The 21,584-nt window shown below is 31.9% G+C and overlaps 1 protein-coding gene across 2 annotated transcripts; it reads right to left on the reverse strand.

The window, feature by feature from the left end:
• Positions 1-8,010: 8,010 nt before the first annotated feature.
• Positions 8,011-21,352, reverse strand: LOC126903999 (transcriptional repressor scratch 2-like). 2 transcript variants are annotated; one of them, XM_050682615.1, is made up of 2 exons: positions 20,741-21,352; positions 8,011-11,557 (listed from the first exon to the last, which is right to left on the reverse strand). In XM_050682615.1, the coding sequence occupies exons 1-2, from the start codon at positions 21,015-21,017 to the stop codon at positions 10,383-10,385; spliced, it is 1,452 nt and encodes a 483-aa protein (XP_050538572.1). In that variant the 5' UTR covers positions 21,018-21,352; the 3' UTR covers positions 8,011-10,382. The 2 variants fall into 2 exon arrangements, with proteins under 2 accessions (XP_050538572.1, XP_050538573.1); XM_050682616.1 differs by lacking the exon at positions 20,741-21,352 and adding an exon at positions 14,427-14,684.
• Between the last annotated feature and the right edge of the window lie 232 nt (positions 21,353-21,584).

The raw sequence follows: 21,584 nt of genomic DNA on the forward strand, positions 1-21,584 counted from the left end.
CATATTGTATTAAGTTATCATGATTTAATATAACTTAAATGTTTTTAACATAGCTTTAACTGTATTATCAAAAAATGTTTTCCGCTTGTTTAAACTTTGATCTTAAGTCATTACTATGTGAATGTCATTGAATAGATATAAATTTAAGGTTAATTTTTATTTTTTTATAATAAAAAAAGTTTGGAAAATAGAAGGCACCATATTATATATAGTGATTATTGAAACTCGTCCCAATGGATTTGAGTCAAATAATGTTCTTTAAAAACATTACCAAGTTTTATATATTTTAAGAACAATTATAAGTAATAAGTATATTATAAAAAAAAATATAATTCTAAGAATAGATTTAAAAAAAAATGTTTAGGGTTATCTCTCAATAAAAATAAAAATTTTGTTTAGTGTACTCGTATAATTTTAAAATTATTTAAAACAAAAATAATACATTATATAATATGTATAAGTTATTAAATGAATAGTAATATACAGATTTACAGTAAACTTACAGATTTCATGATAATATTTAATTATTTTCATAAACATTTAATGTTTGAGATAGGGAAATATGACTTAAAAAATCATACAATTCTACTTGTAATTTTATCGCTCTATTTTATGAATTATTAAATACCTGAAATTGAAACATTTATTTTTCATAAAATGTATTATTTTGATAATGTTTTTAGTTATTTTTTGTACATTTGTTGAATATAAATAAAGCTATTCACGATTTTTGGAAGTGTTAAAACTCTTTTCGTGATATTTATATAAATGTCTATTTTGATCTTAATGTCCAATTGTACCCTACATCAACTTTTTCTTGTTGAAACCATATTTCTATCACACTCATCGATTTCGATCTAGTAAAGTATATCAAATGTCAAGAAAATTAGTGAACAGGATAACAAGAAACCCAGCACGTGCATTGTTGACATATACTTTGGGACTTGGCGGTAATATAATGTATAGACCGGAAGGAAATGAACGAAGGCCACTCATGCCTCCAATTCTCATGTAATTTAAGCACATAATATTTTTCAGAGTGAAAAATACAGTAAAAGTATTATTACACGTTGGTAACATAAAGTCTGTTAAATGCTTTATAGCATTACTAGTTCATTCTAATAAGCTACAACTTTTTTTTGTATTTTTTGCACAAAAAGTAGTCGATATTTAATTGTTAAAATACAAAACTATTAATTTCAATTAATGTTTAAAGAATAATAGATATTTGTTGTACACAAATATATATGCTTTTGATTAATTATGGTTTTAAAATGTATAGTCAAAAGCGCGATTTCTTAAAAAATGAAATATATACTATTCTAGAAATTTAATAAGTATACAAACAATAAATTAAACTTAAAAAAAAGGTTTTCAGTACTTACAAAGATAAATATTTGTACAGATTTGATTAATATCTATTGGTTGGGTTTACTTTAACTTAAAAGTAGTTATCAAAAGTATTTAATAAATTTAAACTAAGGACTAAACGTGCCTAGTTTTCATCATAATCTTTATAGGTCTTTATAACACTAATTCGAAATCAGCGAATTAATAATTAAATTAAGAAACACTATTAATAATTTTGAACTTTAGTTTTCCCTTAAATTCAATCATTCAAGTGGATATATTTTGCATAGATATTCGAAAAATTAAATAATCATTGGGTTTAAAAAAATTCACTTGCAATGGATATATTTATGATGAAAAATGTTACTTGAACCTTTCACTCAACAGCAAGTTTCTTCGGTTCAACTTGCCAAATGTGCTCTATTAATTACCTGTAGTCAACAAGTCTTTTTGTTATACACGAAGATAATATTTTAACGTGTGCTTTTGGCAACAATTATACTTCCAAGACAACTGAACATTGGGGCGCGGTGCCGAGAAGCCAGAAATCTCGACTTCTTTTTTCCCTTCGTTATAGATGAAAGGGTAGGTGGCATGCTGTTTATGGCATGGGGTCGAGCAACCCCAACGATCCATTAATTCGACCCTTTTGCGAGATTGCCACTTTGACCATTTTTCAAACGCCTTTCCTACTTTACGTTCCTTCACCTCCTCTGGTTGACATCTCACTACGGATCTTATCCGCAATTTTTTCATACATTTTTTATCTCTACACCCACTGTTTTTTGTACTTCAGTGGAACGATGGGGCGACTAAGATAGGTGGTGAAAAAATTAAAAATAAAAATTATAATACTTCGGTGTTTTGACTACAGTGATTGACGAAACGATAAAGTAAGTTTCACGCAAAAAAAAAAAAACGGAGGCAAAAACGACACAATGAAAAAGTTCTTGTAGTGAAAAATATATCGATGACACCGCCATTTCTGTTTATAAAATATTGTTTTTGATAGTCGAGATATTATTTGTAGGGACTGTATTGAAGAACTCCGGCAATGGTCACGCACTGTTGCAGGGGATCGGAGAAACGATTCTGTAAAGTTAAACCAATTGAGGAGTCAGACGTTCACTTACACCAAGTAAAATACTTTTTTTTTATTTTGCGCTGTACATGTTTTTTTGCGGATCAATCGCCGCGGAAGGAGCTGCTTACTCAAGTATAGGAATAACACCGGAACTCATAAATTCTTTTGAATATTATCTGCACCAGCATAAATGCGTTTTTGAGAAAACTCCAAAGAGTTAGCGGTCCTTCCCTATAATTTCTAAAAGTTTTGCTACAACATGAGTTTACCACATACTTTAACTTTAGCAATAAACTGTAGTTTATCTTTGTCCCCTTTCGTGTATTAATTTTATATTATGTCATCACACAACATATACAATTTTATTTAAGTCCAAAAAAAGTTTTTAACGTGGTAATATATTAGCTTAACCATAATCCACCACATCGTTTATCTATTTAGTACATTAAAAAAATAAAAATCATTGAAGCAAGGTATCATTACGAAATATATAATATTATACATTAGATGAAACTTAAGAAACAAAGATAAATTAAATTAATGACAAAACAGTGACTTTAGAAATATTACATGATAATAACTTATTTTTTTATTTAATAAAGTGTAATATTTCTTATTCAGCTAAAATTTATTTTATAATAAAGTGCACTGTTACTTTTAAGTACAAAGTTAAACTATAAAATTAAATTTTTTATTTCTTGCCGAGTAATAGTTAATCTACACGTTCTTCAGACATGCATTGACCCAGTTTAAAAGGGTTTTTATTAACCTTTGCTATCTAAATCTTTAGATAACGTCCTAAATATTTTATGAATGTATAATAAAATTCTTACTGTTGTAATGACTTGACTATATGTGTCATATTTCATTAAACCTTAAATAAATTCATCTCTGTAACTTTAATTAAAAATCTCATTTGTTGATTAAACTCAAATTAACTTGATTTTACTCAACCAACGTCTCAGCGCACCATTTCATTTATGCTCAAAGTTTTAATCACCTTGGAATCATTTTATAAAGTGATTATTATATCAGTACCTATTAAAGGTTTATGTTACTATATTTGTGCATGGTCTGTGGTTAAGATCATTGTGTAAATTACACCGCTTTATAATTTGACCATTAATTATTTAATCGAAACAACAAGAGCGTAGTAAAAAAAAAAGCACACACAACTTACCCGACATCGAGGGTCTTTGGTTGAAACAAAATACCAATAAATGTACTTTATGTAATTATTGAGTTCACTCTTAGGATTTGGTTGCATGCGTGCATGTTACCTATATTTTGCATCTTAAAGTTTAACATTGGGTTTTCAGTATTACTACAAGGTCGAATATTTCCCTTTTGAATTAATATAATCGGTTCAGGGGTCTATAAAAAATGCGAACACACCCATTACTATATATGTTAAACATAAAATATTATAATGAAGCTTAAATCAGTGATTTCATAAATAATAGGTTTTGACTATTATAGGCGTTCGATGCAAAAAACTATAGTATTCTTGTACCAGTGTATAATTTATTTCCAACATTTTTATATATATAAATGTAAAATATACATAAATGAAACTTCAATTACCAAAGTATACTATCAAATACTGTATGGTAAGGCACACAAATATAATTTATGGGTAATCGTTAGGCGAACACGAATTTTTAAGTATAAAATAAAATATTTAATTTATAAAAAAACAATACTGAAAGAAGTTTGTACGCAAATACGTTTAATAAAACCTACATACATTAACATTTAAATTAGTAACTGAAAGTCGAAGAGGAAATATTTTAAAAGGCTCATTAAAAAAGTTTCAAAAATATTTATATAAATAATGGCAATGGTAAAACCTTTGTAATCGACCTACAACGAATGTTGTTTGTTTTTTAATCGTTTCGAGTCGTATAGAGTCATCAAATGAAATTCTCGAAGAGCTTTGATTTTATGTCGTTTTCTTTTTGCCTCAGTAAACTTTTGTCAATACTAATATTTCAATATACACTATAAAACGCACATAGGTTTTATTTATAAAGCATAAACAAGATACATTGCAGTAAAGAAAAAACTTTAATAATTTATTGTCTTTCTGTAGTATGCGTTTAAGCACCAACGTCTGCATCGGATTTATATACAACATTACAGGTTTTAATATCTACATTATAACAATCATAATTTAAAAACTAATGTATATATATATATATATATTACACGTATATTATGTGAATAGCAATTGAGCACTGAGGCATAAATATTCCAACAGCTACACATCTACCTTTCCTATTCCGGGTCAAAGAATAAATGTTTTTTCCATCGGTGTCAGACCCATTTAGTTGCTTAGATGAAAAAACGGTGAGAAAACATACATTTTGCATTTTATGCACCTGGTTAATATGAACTTCACGTTGTGAATGTGTACACACGGACATGGCGGTTTTATCGCGTCTTTTGCATACTTTCGACGACACAAAAGTTTTCCATTCATATATATATGAGCCACCTGAGACCTTTATAACCGATCCTTATTTTACCAATCATGCTTTGCACATATGGCCGCAGCCATTTCCATCGTCATAGTCGAAAATTGGTTTCCGTCGAATGATCAACAGTAACAGGTATTACTTTTCCAATAATACCATTCACATATACATAAATATCCGAAGAGGAGCGAAAAGTTAGATGAATGTTGCTGAAAAGTGACAGTTATTGGTACATTTCACTTATCCTATGAGAGACACTATAAATAGGTATAAAAGTGTGAAATGAATTTCATATTTAACTTAACTTTTAACTAAATATATATTTCTTTGGATAATTTTTTAAAAAAATATATATTATGATTTGTAATTGTATCAAAAATTGGTACTGTGACATTTAATTATTAAAAAAAATTCTTGTCTCAGAGTTTCAAAGTAAAATAATTTTCTTTTTTTTACTCTAGTAGACATTATTATGCGACACTGGAATCACTAATCAATCGTGACAGCTGTCATTCGATTTGAATTTAATTTACAACAGTATTGTTGCATTTGTTAACGCTTTCTTATTACAGATTTTTTTTTTTTATAAAATAGATTTTTGACGCGCAATAAACAGTTCAATTGGTCTTATATTTTATTTAATAAAGTAAATTATAATCTTTTTAAATAAACAGAAACATGAAAAATGTATATAATTCATCATTTGACACAACATTTTTATGATGATAAATCATATTTTTAAATGTACTTAATAGAACCTAATAATATCTTTTAATATCGTGCTAATTTCATCAATAAATATTCAACGTTTATATTTTTCAGGTATAAAATAACATTTAAAATACTTCATCCGTACGACAACTGTTTTTTTTTTTTTATTCATAATTTAATGATAATGGTAAGTCATCATTTGAACTGTCACGTTGGCTTCGTGTGTCAGCAATAGAAAATATGTGTAACTTTAACGTGCGTGAGAAGTACATCCGGAAACTATAGCTTGGCTATTTATATGAATGAGTAGGCAGGGTAGTTTATGGGGAAGTTAAATCGTTCTACAACCTCCCCGACCTTCGATTTTATCTTTAACGATAACGCCTTGGGTTCAAAATTACATTTTTGTCGAAAGTTTTTACCCTTATCTTCACCTTCTCTGCATGTCTTCTTTCTGGCAACATTATGACGACGTTTTTTTAGGTTTTTTTGTCGACTACCGAGGCGTGATGGTACAATATTACCTCTACCTTTCTTTGTGCCTGTTCGTCCGCCAACTGTGTCGTCATTGTCGTTATTATTATTATTATTATTATACTGCCATCGTTTCCGTGTTATTACATTATTTCCATCCATAACCAACAACGGTAATGATAACATTATGCCCCAGTAATCCTTCTACGAGCCGACTACAAATTGTCGAGGGTGTACTTCACGCAACTGCCATTATTCAACCTGTAGAATTACCAAGTGCAATGCTAATTCGAAAGAAAACCCACAGAATCGTATCAGTGAAGATACATACGAATCAATCAAAGTTAAAAGTCCATTGTATGATTATTGTATAGAATAAATAAAAAACTAAAAAATAAGTATAAAGTACATTAATTCTGGACATTTTCATGATATAAATTATCAAACTATCGATAAACCCCACGATAATTCTAAATTCTTTAGAATAAGATTTAAACCACACTACTCGTCGTTGATGATTATGAAAAACATTAGCTGTTTCAATAATAAATAAAACCCAATAGAAGAGTTAAAAGAAACGGAAAATACAAATTAATAAAAATAGAATGTACATAAAATATTAGCTAATAAACTTCTTCAAGAGAACAAATGACATGGAGTTTTTCTATTTGTGAGTTTAATTGTAAAAGTTTAATTAACACGGGTGGACTGGTCATAGAAGAAAAGGGACTATGACTCATTTTTTTCCTCAATAAGTTCACCTATCAAAGTAATGATATCTAATATATGGCTCTATTATTCGTTTTTTTAACGGGCGTTTTTATTTTTGAAATGAGGGTGAGAGAACTTAGTCCTGTACAGTGTATAGGACTAAGTTTTATAGTATACACATTTTGAATTGGCATATTTAGCTAATTTTAAAATGATTTTTGACGCTGTTTTTGAATCTGGTTTTTATTTTTGTAATTCTAAAAAGTCGGTAAATAAGTAATAATATAAAACAAAACATTTTTTTATTTTATCGAATAAATTTAATATTTTAATAGAGAGCCTTGTGGAAATTAAGATATTAAATATATTGTTATAGACCTTTTCAAACAAGCTATTATAGTTGAAATTTGTATTTAGTTTCCAATTATAAAGCAGTAATTAATCAATATAATTTATGTCACAATCATAAATTTGATACCTACTTATATCAATTTTATAAGAATTTCAAAAGTATTAATTTTACTTATCATAACGAAAATTATATCTTTTTAAACTAAAATACTTATTATATTCCAAAAAACTCAATATCTATTGAATAGTATTTGCCTTTGAACACTTAAATAATTAATATAATAATATTGTTTCTTCGACAATTTATGTGTAAAAATCTGTAATTAAATTGTTGAAATCGTCGCTAATATTATCAGAATAAACTTAAACTAGGAAAATTAAAATATTATTAGTTAGTATCTCCGTTTTGAATAAGAAATACAACTGTAGAATACGTATAAAATTACCATATGTATACTTGAAGGATCTAGCAAAATGAAGATGTCACATTGTATTTATTTTGTAAGCCTTCTTAACAGATCGAATGTATAGAGTTACAAAATACATTTATACATTTTAGTCTATTTTATTTTAATAACACAATTAAAAGTAAAGAAAACCTAGAACAAGCAATTTTTCAAGAGGTTTATTGGACAATCTAATAATGGAAATAATGTTCAGTATACACTATGTAAGTATTATAACAGTCTAGTAGTGTCCTTTCGACTACTGACAATAACACTTTGCTGCTATTTCGCCAAATTTCAAAACAAGTAAACACTGCATGATGCTGTCAAGTGTTTTTCCATTTTTGGAACGTTTTTAATGCTTTAAGATTAACTTAACTAGAATATAATAATGAAAAGGCATCAGTTTAAAACTATGTAATAATTTTTATTTATGAAAATATACAATAATAATAATAATAATAATAATAATAGTAATAATCATTATTATTAATATTATTCCAACGCTACAAAATCAGAAAACACACGATCTTCGCGCTATTAACTGCTATTTAAATATAAAATAATAATAATCTGACAATTACATCTATTACAATGTATTACTTCAATATGATGATAAATATTTTCACTTAATAATAATAATACTTTTTTATTAAAACACTACATATTTATTAATATTGAGCAAAACTACTGCGTTTTTGATCTTACAAAATGTTTAAAGCTATTTAACGGTGAGAATTTAACAGTTTTTCTTTTATGATAGTATACACTAAGTATATAATATGCGTACGTCTGACTCCACGTAAAAAACATTATGTAATCAAACAAATAAAATATAATATGACGGCCACGATATTGTATAGCGCCAATTATTACATAAGTATTTAATAATACAAATACGGTATTTGTTTCTCTTACATACATTTATCCGTACACATGTTACATTTTAATGTGTATAGGTTATTTTAAATCTAAGAAACGTCAAATTCTTCAAGGCCACTATGTGTTTTTCTTTCAACATTTAATTAATTAAAAAAAATAATAATAATAAAAATAACGGCCAGCGCGCGTCTAACCCCAATTAAATTTTTTTTAGGTTTAATAAAAATTATTTACAATAAAATCAAAATAATTTACTTATTAACATCAACGCTATCTACGTTATAATAGGTACACATTGAGCTATATAAATTTATTCTAAACATCTATAACATAAAAAAAAAATTAAAATATACACAATAAAGTATTGCTATAGATTTCACAAGTACATTATTATTGCTCTACGCTCTCTACCAGAGACACACGGGAACCGTTTGACATATTTTGGCCCCCGTTGTACCCCCTACAAGTTTATTGCTTGTCGAATACGTACTTAAAATATTATTTATAAATTTCTTCATTAAAATAATTATTGTAATAATAATGAAAACGGGACAAATATAAGTCTAGTGACAATTTTAAGTCATAAAATTTAAACAAACAACGTTGTCTATATCAATTATTAAAATATTCAATATAAATAATTTACCATTGAGCAGACAAAAAAAATTATTACATTTTATTATACGTGTTATTATTTTTTTTATTATTACTTTTTTTTTACTATGTCTTATTAATAAATTATTTTTACTTTTACGCTAAAAAAAAAAAAAATTAAATGTTTTTTGGTGTTTCAGTTTTTGTACTCTAATCACTTCCGTCTAATTAAAATAATAAGTCAAATATGTCTAGACATCAAAGGATCCAATTCACTACAAAATACTTCACCGGCTCATTTATATATGTTTTACATCTTTGTCATTTAGTTTATCTATAAATATAATTTAATTTTTGTAATTTCAAATATTATTATTTACAAAAGAAAAATGATTTGACCATTTTTTTTTCTTCTATGTTTTGAGATCTCTCATTAAATACCATTACTAACTATCGGTATATAATTATTAATCAACTAAACCTAAACAAGTGACTAGACCGCACACTCTGAAGTATACATTTTCTCAGTAAAGGAAAATTGTATTGCATTCGAATATGAAAATAAAAAATAAAATGCAACCTACACAACAATGTGAATTAATCGTCGGCGTGAACACGTCATAATAGTGTTGGCTACGAAGGACAGACCAAAGTTAAATCACATAGGAACCAACCGCACGTTATATTTTCCCGACAAAACTAATAAAAATAATTATTCCTTTGACGTTCAAAAATAAAACACTTGATTTCATGCAAAATATAATAATTGTCTAATGACGCTAATAATAATATAATATGGAGAAAAGAATAATAGTAATAATTTTTATTAAAAAATAAACCAGTCTAAATTTATGTAATATAAATACAAAAAATAAAAATGTCATTTAAATTAATAAAACGGCATCAGACTTTTTTAGCGTGCCCGAACGATGCACACGCATATTGCACACCCATTCGCAGATAAAACATTGTATTATCGTTACATCTTGTATTCACTAATAACCTAATACCATGCGTTTGAATTGTTTTTTTTTTTTATTCTGAATTGACTAGAAAATGTGACTAGTGTCCGTAGTAATTGTTCGACTGTGTATGTTTGCGATTACAATCAATATGTCATGTTATTACCTTAAATTAATAATAGACTATTTTAAAATTAATCAATTAGTTCCATTAAAGACATAGTTTTGAAATTGACTATTAATATTTGACCAGAATAGTTGTATAAAAAGATAACTACAATTAAGTACACATGATTAACTGAAAACGATAAATATTCGATGGAAACGGACGAGGATATGTTTAGACTGTGTGTAGTACCGTAGGACGCAGTAAGTTGAGGTTGGTGATTTCCGATGAAGCGGCGGCCACATGGTGGTGATGATGCACGGCTGGTGGAGGGGGTGGCGGTGTGACCGAACACTGGCCGGCGGTCGAAGAAACTGGCAGACACGCCGACTCCAAGTGTTTGTTGAGGTACGACTTTAGGGCAAACGACTTGAAACATCGGGGACACGCAAAGTTTTTGTCGCCCGAGTGCGTTTGCATGTGAGCCCTCAGGTTGGACCTGTCGGCGAACGCTTTGCCACAGTGTGCGCAACCGTAAGGCTTCTCGCCGGTGTGCGACCGAAGGTGGCCCTGCAACAGCCAAGGCCGACTGAACATTTTGCCACAAACATCACAAGCGTGCGTCAATTTATGGGTGAGTTGGTGCATGGCCAACGCCGGCATGCTGACGTAGGGTTTACCACACACGTTGCAGCGCTTGGCCGACTGAGAGTCTAGACTGCGATGCGTCTGCTTGTGCCTCGACAGGTTGGACGACGTGGCGTACCGCTTGCCGCACTCGGAACACGTGTACTTTGATCGACCTCCGACGGCCGCGGCATTTGTACCTGCGCTGGTCGCCACAGAATTGGTCTTTTCCACGCCGCACTCGTCGCCGGATACAGAGGACTTGCGTTTAGACCGACCGTCGCTGACGAAAAACGCCTCGTATGTGTATGCAACGGTTTTGCCCGTAGTGGTCGTTGTCCTTTGGGGCGCTGGCGGATCCGACGTCGGCTGGAGCTGTGGTTGTGGCAGTGGCTGTGCTTGCGGCAGCGGAGCCTGCGGTATTACAGCCGTCACGGTGGTTCGTTGCTGTTGACTATTCACGGATGGCGGAGTGGACGCGCTCAGGTCAAGTATGGCTTGCGCAGCGTTTATGTCTTCTTCGGGTCTGGACCATTTAGGCTTGTGATCGTCCAAAGAATATGGCCGGTAAATGTCTTTTTTCTTGGGCGGTAGAGATAACGCTATCCCCGTACTGGTGTAAGTGCGCGGTCTTTGGTATTGGAAAACAGTCAAGAGAGGCGGTGGAGCTGGAGTACCAGCGATGGCGACAGGAGAGTCTTGGGAAGGCGGCACTTCAGCTGGAGATGGAGTTTGTGCGTCGGTTAATGTCGAATATTCATTTTTTACACTTCCCGCATACTCTAGAAAAACAAACAATTATTTTTTTAATAAATTACATTCAAAGGTTAATAAATAATTAAAATCCGAAATTATTTTCAATAACTAAATAATTGATACGTTCAAACATAATAATAATCAGTCTTATAATAATAATAATAATAATAATAATAGTTTTCGAAAATATTTACGAGATATATGCGAAAATATTTGTTTTTAAAACATTTTTATATTATCACTTTAATAGAAAAACTCCACAAGATTTATTCATATAGTTTGAAAATAGTAAAATATTAATATTTGTACAATTCCAAATAGAGTATTTTAGTAAAAAAAAAATACTCTTTATAAATCTTCTTAAGTAGTTTTTACAACGAGGTGAGAGTATTCATAATCTATTTTTCATTTCCGAATAATTTCGACCGCCCACCGAGTATTATAACACTTGCATTTCTTTTAAACTAAAAGCTTATTTTCACAAAACTTTAGAGAATACTATAAAGTGTTAAAAACTATGAGTGCTATATTTATGTTAATATAATCTGAAGATCACTTTTCTGGCTTCACTAGTGTCATTTACCCGTTATTATTTTTAGCGTATAAGCAACTATAATGTCAAATTAAAGACTTAAATAAGTACAGAGTAAACCACATTTAATTGACAATTCTTTTAACTTTTGATAACAAATAATATTTCGTCGTGGTTTTTTTAATAATTTATGTATTCATAGACTACGTTAAAATCGAACGTTTTATATTTTTTTTTGACTTTAAAATTATAAAATATAATTTATTTTTTTACATAAATGATTAATGGGTCGATAACAATTTTATGACATAGAATTACTGAGTCACAAATATAACGAAACTCAGGCGAAGTATACGTTTTATATAAACATTAGAAAGAGCTGTACGCACCCGCACATCAAACCCTATCAGTGTATTAAAATGTTTGTAACTCAATAATTACTCATTCTACAATTATTATCGACTCAGCAATCATTTTTGTAAGAGTGTTAAAAACTGGCTATTTTAAAAGTAAAAAAAATTTTTTTTTATATTTTTATAATTAAAAATATGATTTTAACGTAGCTTTGAATAAATAAATTATTAAGAAAAAAAAATCACAACGAAATATTATTTGTATCAAAAGTTTTAAGAGTCGTCAGTTAGAATGGGTTCACTCTGTATAATATAATTTAAGACATTAAGAGCAGATTTTGGATATTTCAACCCCCCCCCCAACCCCTGTATCCCATGCACACATTAATTATAAGTTGATAATAATTTAAATTACAATAAGTAATATATACTATTTTAAACAATATAGGTTAGCAAAAAGTTTTAACTGTAAAGTTATCATATTGAATGCACATAATGCTCATAATAATATTATTCTGAACTTATTGAAGTACACATTTAATTTGATACTCATACTTACGTAATCATAAACTTATTTTTATCTCGTTAAAAATTTTAAGTAAGTTAGTTTTACAATAACTTATTGTAATATATCCATTTAAAGAATATTAACTTGAAAAAATTGAAAGAGGGCACAGAGGCATATCTGAATGTGCTACTGTATAATAAAAGATAATACATAATTACGTACGCAAAAGTTGATATCAGAGAAACGCGATAAGTGAATCAACTATTTAAAATGAAAATGTTTTTATTTTTATTAATTATGTTGTAATTTGCAATACCCGTGATCTCCTCCAATGCGAATTGGTTAATAATTTAACTTTATATAAAAGCCCGGCGATTGCACAATAGAAAAGTGGTGAAACAAAATAACATTAATCCAGAAATCTAAAAGAGAAAGAATATTAGGCCGTATACAAGACTAGAATAAAAAAAAAACAAATGCTAAATTTATAGATGTTTTACAATGATGTAATTTCGAACGTATACTAGAAACTGAATTAAATAATGGAAAATATTTGGGTTAATCATGTTAGGTTTTTAATTAGCAATAATAACATTTTAGACATTTAGTTTTTCTAAAATAAAACGCAACATGATCATTAGAAGAAAATCGATAACGATTTTGCTCTTTGACAGTAAAACAAGAAATAAAAAAGCAACAGTGAACGGTTGATTATGTTTGGGTTATTGTCTGTACATTTCTGACTCGCCGTTATCGTTGTGTAATCGAAGATTTTTAATGGCCGTCAATCAAGTAAAGAAGAGACGAAGGGAAAGCAAATGACAAACGGAAAGGCGAGCAGGGCGCCCGTCTGTCGGTCGGCGTATAATCGTAGAGAATAATTTTATTCCTACTAAGATACCCAACAGAAACGGACTGCAAAATAAAATCTAATATAAAAATTATTTATTAATGTGAACATGCCTAAGTAAATTATTTTCTAACAAATACTACGAGTACACCCTCTGTCAACCGCATCCGTATAAATCAAATTAGTAAAAGCTAAGGCGGCACAAAAACTTAATCAGTCTGCTAAGGAAAACTACAAAATCATTACTTATGCAGTAGTTGCCCTCCCAATTATAAACACATTGGCGGTATAATTATATTAACTGTGGATTTTTTTATTTAAGCTAGCTGTAGCAGATATATATTTTTTGTGTTGTTTACATAAAACCGATAAATCCATCAACGAACACTGCTGTTAATAGAACAACAGAAAGCAAAAAAATATCCGAGCGCTCTTCGTTAAATAATCATTTTAATTGATTGTTTACAGACCGACAACGACGCCTGTCCACCCTTAAATCCTTACAACAGCAATAATTAAATATTTAAAAGAGTTGATTAAAAATAAAAATTAATAAAATTAAAGCAAAATTAATTTTAAAAATATTACTGTAATATTTTATTATGGTAAAATATTTACATTAATTACTACTGAAATTCATTAGTAGTATTACCTCTTTGTGAAAACTTGTGATTGTTGCTAAACATCATGGAGATCGGCAGCGTTGAAAAAACCGTAGTACGTCGAAGGAATAAAGAGACAAAGACGAACAAGTGATGAAGAGACCGATGTAAGAACAATAACTGCTCGGCGTTATCATCGAATCATCGCGAATATCATCGATGGATCTCAGTTGATCTACAGAGGTGTTACAGCGCTCAGAAATCGCTGGGTACTACACGGAAACATATGACCAACAAGTGGAAAGAACTCAACATGTGAGGTTATGACCCGTCACATCATTTTTGGGAGTCTCACAATATTAAAGGAATAACAAAAAATTATCGATAGTCGCATTACTGTAGACGAGGTGGATGAGTTAACTGATAAGCAACCACACCGTTATAGACAAAACAAACTAAAGAGAACCTTTTTTTAGAATTTTCATTACCTGTCTATGATAATGTGTTTTATTTACGTTTTATAGTTTTCTAAACATAATTCTAATAGATAACTGCATTATATTTTGATTATTTTCAAATAATGATATCATTTAGAAAGATTATTTGGGAATAAATGAGTTGCATATTTTTTTCTGTGTATAGACATTTTAATTTTCAATCGAGACACGTCACATATAGAAAACAATAATTTTAATTAAAGCGGAGAAATTTTAGTAATATTTTTTCGCCAAATAAACTTTACGAGTATTTTTAATTGAAACTAAACACAAGAATACATGAACTATATAATAATTATACAATCAAATGACTTATTCAACTGGCAAATTATTTATGATTTATAATGTTTACTTATGAACATTACTGTTAGTGATTAGTTACTATCAGGTCCTTCGAGTCACTCGTTGCCGTCTGTATACCATTCAAATTAACAGTACTTTTCCGTCAAGATTCGCCGTGAATATTTATTGGAGCTGGTATGGTATCAGTGCGAAAAAGAAAGGAGTTGGATTTTTTACCGTTGATTTATAGTGTCCTACGGTCACGTCACTATCTGTCCTAGCACAATATGTTGCGAATGGGAAAAGTGTATTATCAGTGCTTGTACGATATTATAACGCGTGAATACACGACCATGCTAACGCGTATATACTCTTTAGAAATCAAACTTTAATAATAATTATTGTTGTTGTTGAATCGTTACGTCGGTGGCCCTGTGATGTATAGCCTGCTTTGCGTCGGAGACATGACCGATAAAAAATAAATAAAAAACGCAGTGATATTATGAATGTACAGACGCTCGATATATACAACGGATAATTTTAATATTATCCGGATGAAATGAGAAAAATCAGTTTGGAGTGATGCACGTCTAGTTCTGGCGAGGAAGCAAAAGAAATTTAAAACTTTTTACACGGTTTAATATATACAGTGTCACCTCTAAGACTTTCAATTATGGCCATTCGGGGAGTTTAAAGATAGAGAATGGAAAAAGAAAAATCGCTGTTTTTGCCAGAGACCTATTTAAAGTATAAATAAGAGTGGCGGGTGAAGTTAGCAGGGAGAGTACGCGCAGAGGGAAAAAACTTTCTATATAAATTCACCGGACAGAGGGATGCAAAAGGTATGGGAAGAGCAAATCTTGTTTTTCTAGATTGCCCGAGAGAAAACCCGTATATGTACTCCACCCTCCATATGCACACCGATCATCTCTCCGCCCGTCACTTTCAGCATGTCTGTGTCTCGTTTTTAAATTGCTCTAAACGCAGACAACAATTTTTCCCATTTCTTATTTTTATTTGTACCCCCGCCCCTCTTGCAGTCCCCGGAGGAAGAAAATGTTTTATAATACGCGGCCCGGCCCCGTTGTACTCGCGTTATACTTATAAAATGGCTCCATAAACAACGTCTATATAGTAGTAATATTATTATGTATTATTATTGTGTATAAGGCCATCCAGGGTGACCTTTGGCAAACGTAAAAATGTCATAGCCAAATAATCCGGCGTATAAATGGCCCGTGACTCTCTTGGGTTTCCCTCCTCCTTATCGCCCCTCTTTATACAGCTTATGTACTCCTCGGTGTGTTTACACGTCGGTCGGTGCCTCGGGCAAGTAAAACTTATATTTTATTTGCGCAATAACATAGAAGAGATTGTCATTTGCAATCGCCCAACAGTATATTATAACGTAACATTATGTGGAACTTCAAAGAGCTCGCAACTTGAATTTTTTATTTCATTCGAAAAAGTCGCTTTGATTGTGTAATCCAGTAAACGTATGATTTTCCGGCACGCCACCGTATTATTATCAACATGTGTCTCAAACGTTCAACGATAATACTTTGTTTTGTTTTTTTAATAATTATGACGCATGTTGTAATCTATTATAATAATATGTATTTTGTCGGTGTGTTTAATTTTTTTCTACCGACGGGCTTAATTATTCAACAAAGTGCGCTTGGGGTTGACGTTGTCCGGGTAACATGTTATTTTTGCCCGTCGTGAAGTTATTAACTTTTATTTAGCTGCGAGTTAACAGGACGACGGACATTACCGTTTTTCACCGACCTCCGGTTTAGGGCGCCGCAAGACCCTCGAGTTCATAAGCTGTTATTATTATCGTCGGGCGAGTCTCTAGAATAATCTCCAGACGGATAATTTCCAAAAGGGTCCCGCGGTCGTGACTTGTCTGACTGACCGACTCGCATCACTGTCGGACGCGCAGACCCTTTGGAGATTTGCACGTGTCCGGAATACAACGTCTGGCCAAACAACATCCTCCGCACCGGTGCTCGCGTTTAATAATAGAAGTCTCGTTTTTGCACTAACGGTCCCCTCCGTACGCAGACGAACCGGTGCGCCCCCGTTACCAACAACACGTGGGGTAGCATACAGCTCCCGTTACACGGCCAACCAGTTGTCCAGCTGCGCATTGTTTATTAAATAATATAATAATTCATACATATATATTGTTCCGGTGGTCGCGTGCCAGGTGCTCCCGGTCGTCTCCCCCCAGGACCCAATTTTTTTTTTTGCTTCGGATTCACGACCCTCCGATAAAGTTCGTACACTATACACACAGTGGGTTTCACTTAATAGGCGAGATCAACCAGCTGTTGCTCTCAAACCGGGTCGAGTGCAACAAGCGCATAAAAGCCGTGCGCGTGTCCCTATGGACCGTGACATAAAAAAAAAAACCAGTTCCTCTCATTTCGAACAATGCCTCGGTAGATGACCCTTCGTTTTTTATGATCGCACAATAGGCAAAATATCTAATTTTTAATCCTTTGTCAGGCAAATATATTTCACGTTCAAACTGTTGTTAATATTGATACCGTTTCCAATGGATCTAACAGAACGGATCAATAAAACGAATAAAAATGGCATCGAGATATTAAAAAAAAAAAAAATTCCCTGTGTTTTTCAGTCGTAAAAAACAATAATAGTACGAGAGTTATGGGAATAGGAAATATATCGGACATGACGGTAGACAGCTCCCATTCCGCGTATAATGGCTCAGGCCTAAATCATGTGCATTGCAGTGAACCGTTCACTGTGTATATAATAATAATAATAATAATAATATGTATACGGACATCAATGTTATCTCTTCTGCTCTGACGTATCCTGGCGATTCTTCCGCTTCGATCGTTCGACTTGCGCCTCAGAAAGAATCCATTAGCTAATGCGGTCGGTAAACTACACTATCATCGCGTCAAATCCACACGGTCAACAGTCAAAACCATTTTGAAAATTATTACCATTTCATAATATGATTGGATTATCCTTTACAAAACAATGGTTTCGAGGCAAACCAATAACAATCAGTGCTGACATTCTCCGCCGAGATAAACTTATTGGCGTATATATAATGGTCCACGAGAAGACAAAGTACAGCGAATCGAGTAGATACTCGGATACAGTCTAGAAAATGAATTTTCCTCTGAAATCGCCATCGTCTCACAGACCTTTGATAAATACTAATAGAAAAACGTTTGAACGAATGATTGGACCATACTTAACGGCGTGTAAGGCGCGATGACGATTCGACGGGAAGGTTATTTTTTCTAGACGATGTCCCAATATTTGCTTTATTTATATTTAACATCTCGCCGATTTATAAAATAAGCTTTATTTTCCTATAGACGTATTTTTCGTCTCGAGAAAAGTAGTAAACAATTTACGAGACGTTTAAAATAAATATAATTTCAATTGAGCGATAAAAAAATGTAATTAGAAAAAACATTTGAAATGACGTCGGAAACTATACGACAAAATGAAGTAAATGTAAACATGTGGTTTTTAATTTATCATTTTCGAGAAACGCGAGTGGTTGAAGCGCATTTAGATGATATTTACCTTTCGAGGTTAATTGATTTGCTCTAACTTTTGATTAACAAAGGAGCTGATGTAAACGTAAAGTTTATGTAATGTAAGTGACGTTTAATAAAAGAATTAGTTGAACCTTTTAGAATACATTAATAAATTAAAAAGTTTAACATTAGTTAGTTATTTTGGAGATGGTTTTATTACACGGACTAGTTGCATAATAAACTCGCAGTTATACCATAAAATTCATTTTGACCGAATTGTTTAATTTAAAAGCACACGTTAAAGAGGTATTTGTTGTAATAAAAATTTGTTTAAAGTCTGAAACGAAATGTTCCGTACACGAGATTTATAATAATAAAAGTTGGCGTAAAATTAAAATCACCGCCACACTATTATTGTATAAATTATTATAATATTATGATAAGCAGTATGTATTATTTTAGATGCCTCGGTGGTAATTTCGGCTAATTTGTTTTTATTATTATTCTCTGGCGTATGGGGAAATCCTTAATGGTGCCATTAAACGTTGAGGGTAAAAAAAAAAATAGCGAACACATAGATGTAAAAATCATTTCGAAACCTGCTACGATAACCGAGTAGAGGCGCACTGTGCAATTTTAGTGTCCATAATTTTGCGGCCCAGTTGTACGTTGGCAGGTAGGCGACGGGGTTTATTATTAAGCCGACGTAGACTTGGAAAATGGCAACGGCCAGAAGGGAAAACTTATTGCATCGTCATCAGTGTATAGTCATATTGTTGTTATTACCATTATGATTTTGAACCGTTTAAAGCAGCGATTTATAGGGGCAGAACCATTTTACGATGGCCTCGTAATGTTATCATTTATTCGAGGTGTTACACTGGGTAGGCCTCGCTGAGCTTGGGATTCGATTTTCATTGCTAACGTTCTATTATACTGTTGCCAAATGGCGGCACTCGTCGTCACCACCACCAACACAATAAACGGTTTGTCAACAATAAAAACATACACTTAACACGACGTAAGATATGAGTATACCGCAAACAGACGATAATTATGGAAATGAGACGTTTAAAACAATAAACTTCAATTCAGGCCCACCGACGCGTATTTTTTTTCCACTCAATTTCATGGTTGTTTTTTATCCCAAAGTCAGATCATTGTGTAATTTACAGTACGATTTATTAAGAACACTATTTCCCATTTTTTCGTTAAATCATCATTTATTCGTGAAAATTTACACGTTAAAATTTCATTTATTCTCATCAACCCTGGTAATGACCAAGATTATTGTAATATTACATGACTGGTAATCGACCAGCCGATATTTTATTTAGACCGTTCTCCGTTTAGTATTAAAAATAGTAGGTTCGCATTTACCACTAAAATGTACTTAGAAATCGTTTTTTCGTACGACAATATTTGCCTTAGTTCATAAAAATAAAATCAAATTTTAATTTGTACATTTTTATGAAAAAATCATTAATTAATTACACTGTATGTGTAGTAAACTACTATAGTGTCGTAATAATGTAACGTGATAATTCATAACGTTTTAACACTTACTGATTGTTAATCAATCAAATATTTAGCTGTAGATTATTAGATTTCTGCATTAATCACAGAAAATAATTTACTACCTACTTTAAGTATCGCACGTTACGTAAGTTATGCATAGATATTATCTATTAGATAATTTAAATATGAATACTATAAAAATAATTTGATAAAGTCAAAATTAAATACTTGTTAAACTCAACATGAAAATCCATTTGGCAATTATTTAAACTTAAAACAGTCTATATTCATTAAAAAAAAAAATGTCAAATTAATAATTAGTTAAATAGAAGTTGTTTGCAAACGGTTTTAAATAGTATTTCACAATTAATTATAAAGAACAATTGTCAATTACTCGTCAAATATAGTGCTTAGAATTTTTAACTGTAATATTTACTTCATCGATATGAATTAACTAAGAATTATATTATTAATATTTTTTTTTTTGACTATACACGTATTAAAAAAAAAAAAAAGTATTTTTTAATAGTGTACCTGTTAGGTAGTGAAAAGCTGTGCCTGTACAACAAGGAGGTGGACTTGGTGCTGTAGCTCCTGCTGGTGGGCTCGAAGGTCCCCATGCGTGATGATGATGCGGTGGCGGTGGTGGCATCGCCGGTTGGTGATGATGTTGAAGGATTACGGCCACCGGTGGTTCCCACTGTAGTGTGCCACCTTTACTTGTCGGCGACACTGGCCGCCTGTCGTAGTCCCAGGAGCATTCGTTGGCCACGGCCGTTTTCCACTTTTTCGGCATCAAACACCGGGGCATGGCCAAACTTCATTCGAGAACTAATCGCCACAAGTAAGAATTTAGGTACGTCAAGGGGGCAACAGTCAGAAGACAAGGGTGCCCGACAGACGAAAAATTATACACGCACACACGAACTTGGGTTATAGGACGTAGAAAAATATAAAATCGTCTCTAGTTAGAAAAAAAAAATTAAATAAGAACAGATAACAGAAACAGAGAAAAAGAAAGAAGAGATAGCGTGAAGAGGAGCACCTAAGCGACTAGATCGAGTGTTTGGTACGCGAGTGCGTTTGGAAATGTTTGGTGGCCAGCACTTATATCGCCACCGTTGCAGACGCTGCGGTCGTACCCTCCCCCGTATGCCACCAACCCTGTAGCGGACACTCTGTACGCGCTGTGGGTGTCACCCTATTCGAAGGGGTGATTATTATTGGATGCGCGCGCACTGCAAGTCTCACCACCAACGGCGCCTGTTGCCTTACCCGCTGTTGCGTGGCAGTGGCAAGGGGTGGCATGACACACACACACTCATACTGGCGCTCACTGTGGTCGTGTTATTACGACGATTCGCTACGACCCCTTCGT

The sequence above is a fragment of the Daktulosphaira vitifoliae genome, unplaced genomic scaffold, assembly GCF_025091365.1.
Source record: "Daktulosphaira vitifoliae isolate Bord-2020 unplaced genomic scaffold, ASM2509136v1 Scaffold_4, whole genome shotgun sequence".
Classification (NCBI taxonomy): Eukaryota; Metazoa; Arthropoda; class Insecta; order Hemiptera; family Phylloxeridae; genus Daktulosphaira; species Daktulosphaira vitifoliae.

What these genes read in the sequence shown, in the direction of transcription:
- LOC126903999 (XM_050682615.1), bottom strand. Translation starts at nt 21,017, where the DNA reads ATGCCCCGGTGTTTGATGCCGAAAAAGTGGAAAACGGCCGTGGCCAAC. An exon ending in AGCTTTTCACTACCTAACAG is followed by an intron (nt 11,558 to 20,740) that starts GTACACTATTAA and finishes TTGTTTTTCTAG; the next exon opens with AGTATGCGGGAAGTGTAAAA.